This window comes from Pseudophryne corroboree (assembly GCF_028390025.1).
Source record: "Pseudophryne corroboree isolate aPseCor3 chromosome 3 unlocalized genomic scaffold, aPseCor3.hap2 SUPER_3_unloc_15, whole genome shotgun sequence".
In the NCBI taxonomy this organism is placed as follows: Eukaryota; Metazoa; Chordata; class Amphibia; order Anura; family Myobatrachidae; genus Pseudophryne; species Pseudophryne corroboree.
In genome coordinates, this window is record NW_026967503.1 from 597,203 (window position 1) to 608,053 (window position 10,851).

Genomic DNA, 10,851 nt, shown 5'->3' on the forward strand with positions numbered 1-10,851 from the left:
CCTAACTAACTCTAGAAAATAAAAAACTAAGAAAACTCCTAGGAGCTCTCCTAGCTGTGACCGGCTCCTCCGGGCACATTTTCTAAACTGAGTCTGGTAGGAGGGGCATAGAGGGAGGGGCCAGCCTATACTATTAAACTCTTAAAGTGCCAGTGGCTCCCAAAGGACCCGTCTATACCCCATGGTACTAAATGGACCCCAGCATCCTCTAGGACATAAAATAAAGTTGATTATAACCTAGCAGATGATTATGATGATTGCAGGGGTATCATATGGTGTATTGCATGTAAAGTACCTTGTGCCACACCTACTCTGCTGTAGCAATATACGTTATATAAGGGTGAGTAACACATGTACAGGCTTACCAGCGTATGAGCACACACATAAAGGAATGCTACCTTACCAATGCTTCCAGTAGTAACGTTAGACATTTCTCTGATCCATCAGCTCATATGACTGATGTTATTGTTCATCTAGAATCTCCAATTCATACGATATGTTCCCCATCCATTGTTTTACATTGGTGCTGACGTAGGACTTGGCGAGTGACTACATCTCCATTTATACTTTATGGTTAGTTAACAGTACAAGAGAGAGATACATCTAAGTCTTCTTATAATATTACATTTGTTATTGTGATGTTCTCAGGAGGGTGGACACAATGATAGTCTGAGACACAATATTATAAAGCCTTCATTAAAAGTTATGTTTTATTATACACACACATTTACTAATAAGTGTCCCAGAGAGTCGTCTTCTCCTATTGTTTACAAGATTAATATTGTTACAGAAAATTTCACATTTCCATAATGTGTTTTATTTCCAGCAGATGGACACACAAGCAGGAATATCTCAGAAGGACATCTAATGTTATCCCCGGATTGTGACATAAAAGATAATGACAGTAGACCGGATACTCCAGGAGATAACCCCATTACCCCAATTATACATCCAGCTCTATCAGCTGATCCCCCTGATCCTGGGAAATGTTCTCCTGATCACTCTGATATTGGTGCATCTGTTACAGCTCTGACAGTAGATACAGTGTTTCCGTGTTCTATAGATGCCAAATGTTTTACACAGAACACAAAGCCTATTAACCCACACACAGGTAAGGCAGGTGAAATGCCACTGATATGTTCTGAGTGTGGGAAATGTTTTACACTGAAATCACATCTTGTTGTACATCAGCGAAGTCACACAGGTGAGAAACCATTTCCATGTTCTGAGTGTGGGAAATGTTTTACACTAAAATCACATCTTGTTGTACATAACAGAAGACACACAGGTGAGAAACCATTTTCTTGCTCTGAGTGTGGGAAATGTTTTACACTGAAATCACATCTTGTTGTACATAACAGAAGTCACACAGGTGAGAAACCATTTTCTTGCTCTGAGTGTGGGAAATGTGTAACAAGTTGTGAGTTCTGTGTAAAACATTTCCCACACTCAGAGCAAGAAAATGGTTTCTCACCTGTGTGACTTCTGTTATGTACAACAAGATGTGATTTCAGTGTAAAACATTTCCCACACTCAGAGCAAGAAAATGGTTTCTCACCTGTGTGTCTTCTGTTATGTACAACAAGATGTGATTTTAGTGTAAAACATTTCCCACACTCAGAACATGGAAACGGCCTCTCACCTGTGTGACTTTTCTGATGTGTAACAAGATTTAATTTCAGTGTAAAACATTTCCCACACTCAGAACATGGAAATGGCATCTCACCTGTGTGACTTTGCTGATGTTTAACAAGATTTGATTTCCGTGTAAAACATTTCCCACACTCAGAACATGGAAATGGCCTCTCACCTGTGTGACTTCGCTGATGTGTAACAAGTTGTGATTTCTGTGTAAAACATTTCTCACACTCAGAACATGGAAATGGCCTCTCACCTGTGTGACTTTGCTGATGTGTAACAAGTTGTGAGTTCTGTGTAAAACATTTCCCACACTCAGAGCAAGAAAATGGTTTCTCACCTGTGTGACTTCTGTTATGTACAACAAGATGTGATTTCAGTGTAAAACATTTCCCACACTCAGAGCAAGAAAATGGCTTCTCACCTGTGTGACTTCGCTGATGTGGAACAAGTTGTGATTTCCATGTAAAACATTTCCCACACTCAGAACATGGAAATGGCCTCTCACCTGTGTGACTTTTCTGATGTGTAACAAGATTTAATTTCAGTGTAAAACATTTCCCACACTCAGAACATGGAAATGGCCTCTCACCTGTGTGACTTTGCTGATGTTTAACAAGATTTGATTTCCGTGTAAAACATTTCCCACACTCAGAACATGGAAATGGCCTCTCACCTGTGTGACTTCGCTGATGTGTAACAAGTTGTGATTTCTGTGTAAAACATTTCTCACACTCAGAACATGGAAATGGCCTCTCACCTGTGTGACTTTGCTGATGTGTAACAAGTTGTGAGTTCTGTGTAAAACATCAGCAAAGTCACACAGGTGAGAGGCCATTTCCATGTTCTGAGTGTGAGAAATGTTTTACACAGAAATCACAACTTGTTACACATCAGCGAAGTCACACAGGTGAGAGGCCATTTCCATGTTCTGAGTGTGGGAAATGTTTTACACGGAAATCAAATCTTGTTAAACATCAGCAAAGTCACACAGGTGAGAGGCCATTTCCATGTTCTGAGTGTGGGAAATGTTTTACACTGAAATTAAATCTTGTTACACATCAGAAAAGTCACACAGGTGAGAGGCCATTTCCATGTTCTGAGTGTGGGAAATGTTTTACATGGAAATCACAACTTGTTCCACATCAGCGAAGTCACACAGGTGAGAAGCCATTTTCTTGCTCTGAGTGTGGGAAATGTTTTACACTGAAATCACATCTTGTTGTACATAACAGAAGTCACACAGGTGAGAAACCATTTTCTTGCTCTGAGTGTGGGAAATGTTTTACACAGAACTCACAACTTGTTACACATCAGCAAAGTCACACAGGTGAGAGGCCATTTCCATGTTCTGAGTGTGAGAAATGTTTTACACAGAAATCACAACTTGTTACACATCAGCGAAGTCACACAGGTGAGAGGCCATTTCCATGTTCTGAGTGTGGGAAATGTTTTACACGGAAATCAAATCTTGTTAAACATCAGCAAAGTCACACAGGTGAGATGCCATTTCCATGTTCTGAGTGTGGGAAATGTTTTACACTGAAATTAAATCTTGTTACACATCAGAAAAGTCACACAGGTGAGAGGCCGTTTCCATGTTCTGAGTGTGGGAAATGTTTTACACGGAAATCACAACTTGTTACACATCAGCGAAGTCACACAGGTGAGAGGTCATTTTCATACTCTGAGAAATAAATCAGCTCTTGTTGCACACAGTAGACATCACTCAGATGAGGAACCATTTTAATCTTCTGAAGTATACTCATTGCCATGCGTTGTTCTTCAAGTTTCTTATCCTCTCTCCTATGTTTTTGCAATATACATGTTACCACTAGGTGAAATAATCAGATGTCCTGCCATCATCTACCACTGCTATGCAGATGACCTGTCTTTTGCTCCAGGTACTGAGAACCCAGTCCCATTCCTAAATGGTTGTCTAGCTGAGCTCCAGGTGTGGGTGATGCCAGTTGGCTGTGATTCAGTCCTGGTGAAACAGGCATTTATGGTAGAAGCACACCAACAAAGGGCAGGGCTACAGCTCAGCTTTGCAAACCAACCGGGCTTGGGGGTTCAGAGTTACAAAATGCTGATCATTTGCGGAATCTTGGTGTCCTGGATGGTGGAGTGACACTTAAACATCAGTATCTGCCACAATTAGATCCTCATCTGTGGAACATAGCCAGACTCAGCACTTATTTCCCTCAGAAGATCTACCTACAGTCATACGTGTACTTGTATCATCACGCATAGACTACTGCAATGTCCTCTACCTGGGTCTCCCAGCAAAAGAATTGCACCGCTTGTAGCTTGTACAGAATGCAGCAGCCAGGCTGTTACCTAACCAGCCCGTTCCTGCCACATAACGCCCATTCTCTGCTCCCTTCACCGGCTGCCTGTAAGATGGTGACTATTACATAATCTTACTGACTCAGCCCACCATGACCAGGGTCCATGGCACCAGAAGCAGCTTCTGCCTCCTTACTGCCGTGCTTTCTAACTTCCACCTGCAGATGAAGGACTGTTACCAGCAGTACTAAGAATCCTCAAGCAGTGCTGAGATGTCAGAGGGGGAGACAGGGTGGTGGCACTAGTGCTCTAGTGGGGGCTGCCGGAGGCAATGTCTGTGAGAATCTTGTCCTCAAGCAGCACTGAGTTGTCAGAGGGGAGACAAGGTGGTGGCAGTAGTGGGGGAGACAGGGTGGTGGCAGAAGTGGGGGTGGTGGGGTGGTGACAGTTGGGGGGAGATGTGGCAGTAGTGGGGGGAGATGGGGTGGTGACAGTGGTGGGGGGAGACAAGGCGGGTGGCAGTAATGGGGGAAGACAGTGCAGTGACAGTAGTTGGAGACGTGGCAGTATTGTAGACAGAACGGTGGCAGTAGTGGGGGGAGACAAGGCGGTTGGCAGTTGTGGGGGTAGACGGGCAGTGGCAGTAGTGGTGGCAGTGGCAGTAGTGGGGGGGAGACAGGGTGGGTGGCAGTAGTGGAAGGAGACGTGGTGGCAGTAGTGGGGGAAAACAGGGTGGCATTAGTGGGGGAGACAGGGTGGGTGGCAGTAGCGGGGGAGACAGCGGGTGGCAGTAGTAGGGGGGAGACCAGCTGTGTGGCAGTAGAGGGGGGAGACAGGGTGGATGGCCACAGTGCAGTACCAGGGGATGCTGGAAGCAGTAAAGAGGTGTATGGGTCCCGCACAGAATCCGTTTACTATTAGACTTAATGATGATTATGCTTCCTTATTTCTAATTAATCCCTTGTATGTGTTACTGTTATTTGCTGTGTCAGCCTTTGTGTGTTCTGTGTAATACTGAAAGTAGTGCTGCTACCGATCTCATAATTTGTAGTAACTTGGAAAAGATGAGCTATGAGGTGCAATCTGGAAGCTTATAGGGGGTTAATCAGAGATGAACGCAGATGTGACATCACGCAGCCCCTGGAAAATGGTCCCGGCCCGCCCGCATTCAACCGCAATGTGTGTGTCTGCGCGGCCGCTGCGCATGTGCATTTTGTCACCACCAGCAAACTGCTGCGGACTGCTATTGCGGCTGGGTCTGAATGACCCCCATAGTGTTTTGGCTCTCTTGATATGTATCTGTTTTACTTACCTGCAATACTATAATGTATCCTGAATTGTTTCTGTGCTTTAAAGGATATTTTATCCATGTTGTGCAGAGTAAAGTATTTTTTAAGTTTAAAATATAGAGAAAAATCTGTGTATTAAAGATATGAAATAAAGTTGTTTAAAAACAAAAGATTTTCGTTGAGTCTTTTTATGTGTCAGTGTGTTATCTTATTGCCAGATAATTGTCGCTATGGTGACAGAAACAATTTCCAGTTAATGTGTCACTTGTATTGTTACTTTTGTGTCCAGTGAGTGGGCTCGGAAATGTTATCCTTTTCCTCGCAGCCCCAGTTGCTGGAGAAAATGAAGGAGGAGCTGTTGACGGGTCACGTTCCGCTTGAGTTGACCATTTTCTCACCAGCAGGTCTTTCCACCTCTACAGACTTGTGTCCGGAAAGAGAGCTACAACGTAGGCTTTAAACCTAGGACCGAGCACGGTGGCCAAAAAGTAGTGCTCTGATTTCAACAGGTTGACCACCCTTGAATCCTGGCAAAGCGAATGAAGGGCTCCATCCACAAGTATTTCCAGGGAAGACGTTAAGACCGAGGGAGTATGCACATGCCCAAATGATAATTGTTTATGATCCTTCTATGTATGAACCAACCGATAGAGGGAATAATCCGAAAGTGTTAATACCAAAGATTAGCTAATCTGGTTGGAGGTGCACCATTAAGCAAATTGCAATGACTGGTTAGGGGGTTTAGAAAAAACACTAGTGGGCTTATATCTAAAGAAGCCTTAATGTGTGGCGCACTCTTTTTTCTTTGTTTCATGAATAAATTAAAACATAACTTATTATTTTTATTTAAGATAGATTTGTCAATAGACATGACATAAGGCAATTGATTGTCAGCCTGGAGAGACAAAAAATGAATGAAAGATATAAAATAATTTATATACTAGCACTACCTATGTATGGGTATATGGGTACAGCAATAATTGATATAAGCAAGTGAAATATAAAAGGGATTTAAACACAGATTTTATGTATCAAATGTATGAGATCCTTTCACAACGGGATTGTGATCTCAGAAAAATCCTGTTTTACAGCTGTGCCTTGCAGAGGGTTACTACTGCATACAACCTAAGTGCTCCCTGCAGAGCGTTACTACTGCATACAACCTAAGTGCTCCCTGCAGAGCGTTACTACTGCATACAACCTAAGAGCTCCCTGCAGAGCGTAACTACTGCATACAACCTAAGAGCTCCGTGCAGAGCATTACTACTGCATACAACCTAAGTGCTTCCTGCAGAGCGTTACTACTGCATACAGCCTAAGTGCTCCCTGCAGAGCGTTACTACTGCACAAAATGTAAGCGCTCCCTGCAGAGCATCACTGCTGCATACAACCTAAGTGCTCCCTGCAGAACGTCACTGATGCATACAACCTAAGTGCTCCCTGCAGAGCGTTACTACTGCATACAACCTAAGTGCTCCCTGCAGAGCGTTACTACTGCATACAACCTAAGTGCTCACTGCAGAGCGTTACTACTGCATACAACCTAAGTGCTCCCTGCAGAGCATTACTTCTGCATACAACCTAAGTGCTACTTGCAGAGCGTTACTACTGCATACAACCTAAGTGCTCACTGCAGAGCGGTACTACTGCATACAACCTAAGTGCTCCCTGCAGAGCATTACTACTGCATACAACCTAATTGCTCCCTGCAGAGCGTTACTACTGCATACAACCTAAATGCTCCCTGCAGAGCGTTACTACTGCATACAACCTAAGTGCTTTCTGCAGAGCATTACTACTGCCTACAACCTAAGTGGCCTTTTCTGGTAACCGCTATGTCTTATAATGACCACTTTGTTACTACCCGTAGCGTATCACACGTTAAGACAGTGGGGGTAATTCCAAGTTGATCGCAGCAGGATTTTTGATAGCAATTGGGCAAAACCATGTGCACTGCAGGGGAGGCAGATGTAACATGTGCAGAGAGAGTTAGATTTGGGTGGGTTATTTTGTTTCTGTGCAGGGTAAATACTGGCTGCTTTATTTTTACACTGCAATTTAGATTGCAGATTGAACACACCCCACCCAAATCTAACTCTCTCTGCACATGTTATATCTGCCTCCCCTGCAGTGCACATGGTTTTGCCCAATTGCTAACAAAAATCCTGCTGCGATCAACTTGGAATTACCCCCAGTGTTACTACCTATAATGTATAACAGTGGCATCGTTCTCAAAGGCACAAAGAAACATATATGTTCAATTCAGCACATATGTAATAATATTTGTATTGAGAGGAAATGTTTTCCTATAACAAGTATATCATTGTAAAACCCTGTACCAGAGCAGAATCCCCAATCACATGTGTTACCCATTCAGTACATATATAAATTGATAATTGACCACATCACAAAGATCTGCACATTGAATAAAACAATATTGTTGGTAATAAAAGGTGTTCTCCTGTGACTGAGCATATCATGTGTAACCCTGTAACAGAGCACAGTTCTCTAAGGCATGCATATCCAATTCTACACATTTGTATCACTTCTGTGACAATATTGTTATTGAGAAGGGATATTCCCTGTAACAAGGTATACAATATGAAACCCTGTCACAGAGCGAGGTATACATTATATTATCCCAAGGTTAGTACATAGATAATATCCAGCTTTCTGCCTGTTTAATTCCAAAGGCCTGCTAAGTTGTCCCAACATGCATCTACACAATACTATTGCCAATCACTGAGTGACGCCTGATATAAATATAAATCAGTCAGATAACGAGTAGTAACCAGTGACTAGTAATGACGTCTGTGTGCAATGACTCCACAAATCAGGAGAACCACCTTTCTGTATCTCCAGCACCCGCTACAGAAATATAACATCTGAAGAATGAATGAGGCTGGGGAGAGAGTAGCAGCCTGTAATAATGATAATATATGCTGTTATATAAACAGTGCTATAACCATTCTTCTGATAGAGATCCTTCCTCTGATAGATATAAAGAAGCTCTGGTGTATATAGGCTGAATCCCCCTTCTACTTTTATCCCATGTGACGTGGGGCAGTGACTGGGAACAATGAGAGCAGGGAAAGCACCAGCACCAGAGCAGAAGGAAAGATAAAGTGCAGCAGCTTCTGCTGTCCCCGGGATCAGTCGCTCCCTCCCCTGTTGCGGGTACACATTGCAGAGGAGGTGAGCGGTGTCCCAGGAATGAGAGAGCCGCTCTGAGTATCTGCCTGAAATGGTGGCTGCAGTGTCAATGCCGCTGGGAATCTGTAGTACTGTGCAGAGAGCGGTGTCAGTACCGCTAGGAGACCTGTAACGCTGCGCTGGGAGCCGCTCGAGAGCACAGACGCCGGGTCAGGTATGAAATCCACACACCCGGAGACAGTGTACGTCTGAGCTTCCGATGACGTACGTTTCATGTTTGCTTGATCACATCAGTGTCTGGGTTTTACAATGATATACTTGGTTATAGGAAAACATTTCCTCTCAATACCAATATTATTTTGCATATGTGCTGAATTGTACATATATGTTTCTTTGTGCCTTTGAGAACGATCCCACTGTTATACACTATAGGTAGTAACACTGTCTTAACGTGTGATACGCTAAGGGTAGTAAAAAAGTGGTCATTGTAAGACGTAGTGGTTACCAGAAAAGGCCACTTACGTTGTATGCCGTAGTAATGCTCTGCAGGGAGCACTTAGGTTGTATGCAGTAGTAACGCTCTGCAGGGAGCACTTAGGTTGTATGCAGTAGTAACGCTCTGCAGGGAGCACTTAGGTTGTATGCAGTAGTAACGCTCTGCAGGGAGCACTTAGATTGTATGCAGTAGTAACACTCTGCAGGGAGCAGCTTTAAAAGAGTATTTTTCTGAGATCACAATCCCGTTGTGAAAGGATCTCATACATTTGATAAATAAAACCTGTGTTTAAATTCCTTTTATATTTCACTTGCTTATATCAATTATTGCTCTACCCATATACCCATACATAGGTAGTGCTGGTATATAAATTATTTTATATCTTTCATTAATTCTTTGTCTTTCCTGGCTGACAATCAATTGCCTTATGTCATGCCTATTGAAAAATCTTTCTTAAATAAAAATAATAAAAGTTATGTTTTCATTTATTCATGAAACAAAAAAGAGTGCACCACACATTAAGGCTTCTTTAGATATAAACCCTCCATCCACAATTCCCACATACTTAATGGAATCACTCCGTCTTAGCTCCTCCTTCAATTTCTCCAGCTGCTTCTGAAAAAGCCTGATGAGGGGAATGACCTGACTTAGGCTGGCAGTGTCTGAACTGACTTCACGTGTGGCAAGTTTGAAGGGTTTGAGAACCTTGCAAAACACAGAAATCATTCTCCATTGCACTTGAGTCAGGTGTATTCCCCCTCCTTTGCCTGTATCGTAGGTGGTTGTGTTGGCTTTAATGGCTTTTTGCTGCTCCTCCATCCTCTGAAGCATATAGAGTGTTGAATTCCCCCTCGTTACCATCTCTTGCTTCAGGTGATGGCAGGGCAGGTTCAGGAGTGTTTGCTGGTGCTCCATTCTTCGCCACACAGTGGCTAAATGTCGAAAGTGGCCAACAATTTTTTGGGCCACTGACAGCATCTCCTACACGCCCCTGTCATTTTTCAAAAAATTCTGCACCACCAAATTAATTGTATGTGCAAAACATGGGACATGCTGGAATTTGCCCAGATGTAATGCAATTGGGGTAAGCCATTGTGCGATGAAGTCCCTCAGTTTCTGTAAGAGGTTGTCAGCTGTGTTGCTCTTATGGAAACTGATGATACACAGCGTAGCCTGCCTAGGAACAAGTTGGCATTTGTGAGATGCTGCTACTGGTGCCGCTGCTGTTGTTGCTGCGGGAGGCAATTCATCTACCCAGTGTACTGTCACTGTCATGTAGTCCCTAGTCTGCCCTGTTCCACTTGTCCGTGGTTAAGTGGACACTGGGTACAACCGCATTTTTAAGGACACTGAGGACACTTTTCTTAATGTCCCTGTACAGTCCGGGAATCGCTTGCCTAGTGAAGTGGAATCTAGACGGGATTTGGTATCGGGGACACAGAATGTCCATCAACTGTCTAAATCCCACTGCACTAATGGAGGATACCGGACGCACGTCTACCACCAGCATAGTTGTTATGGCCTCAGTTATCCGCTTTGCAACAGGGTGATTGCTGTCATATTTCATCTTCTTCACAAAGGACTGTTGGACAGTCAATTGCTTAGTTGAAGTAGTACAAGTGGTCTTCAGACTTCCCCTCTGGGATGATGATCGACTCCAGCAGCAACAACAGCAGTGGCAGCAGCAGTAGGCGTACCACTCAAGGATCCTCCAGAGGAATCCCGGTTAGGAGAGGACTTGTCAGTCATGCCAGTGACATGGCCTGCAGGACTACTGACATTCCTGACTGAGGAGGAAATTGACATTGAGTGAGTTGGTGGTGTGGCTTGCAGGAGCTTGGGTACAAGAGGAAGAAGGGATTTAGGTGTCAGTGGACTGCTTACGCTCTCACCCAAAGTTTCTGAACTTGACAATGACTTCTGATGAATGCGGTGCAGGTGACATTTAAGGGAGGATGTTCCTAGGTGGTTAACATCCTTAACCCT

The 10,851-nt window shown here is 43.6% G+C and overlaps 1 protein-coding gene across 1 annotated transcript; it reads right to left on the bottom strand.

The window, feature by feature from the left end:
* Positions 1-1,388: 1,388 nt before the first annotated feature.
* Positions 1,389-9,780, bottom strand: LOC134983427 (oocyte zinc finger protein XlCOF6.1-like; the record flags this gene model as incomplete). Its single annotated transcript, XM_063949108.1, has 3 exons — positions 9,604-9,780; positions 4,066-4,145; positions 1,389-2,382 (listed from the first exon to the last, which is right to left on the bottom strand). Coding segments are annotated over exons 1-3 (1,251 nt in total), but the record flags the coding sequence as incomplete, so codon positions are not given.
* Between the last annotated feature and the right edge of the window lie 1,071 nt (positions 9,781-10,851).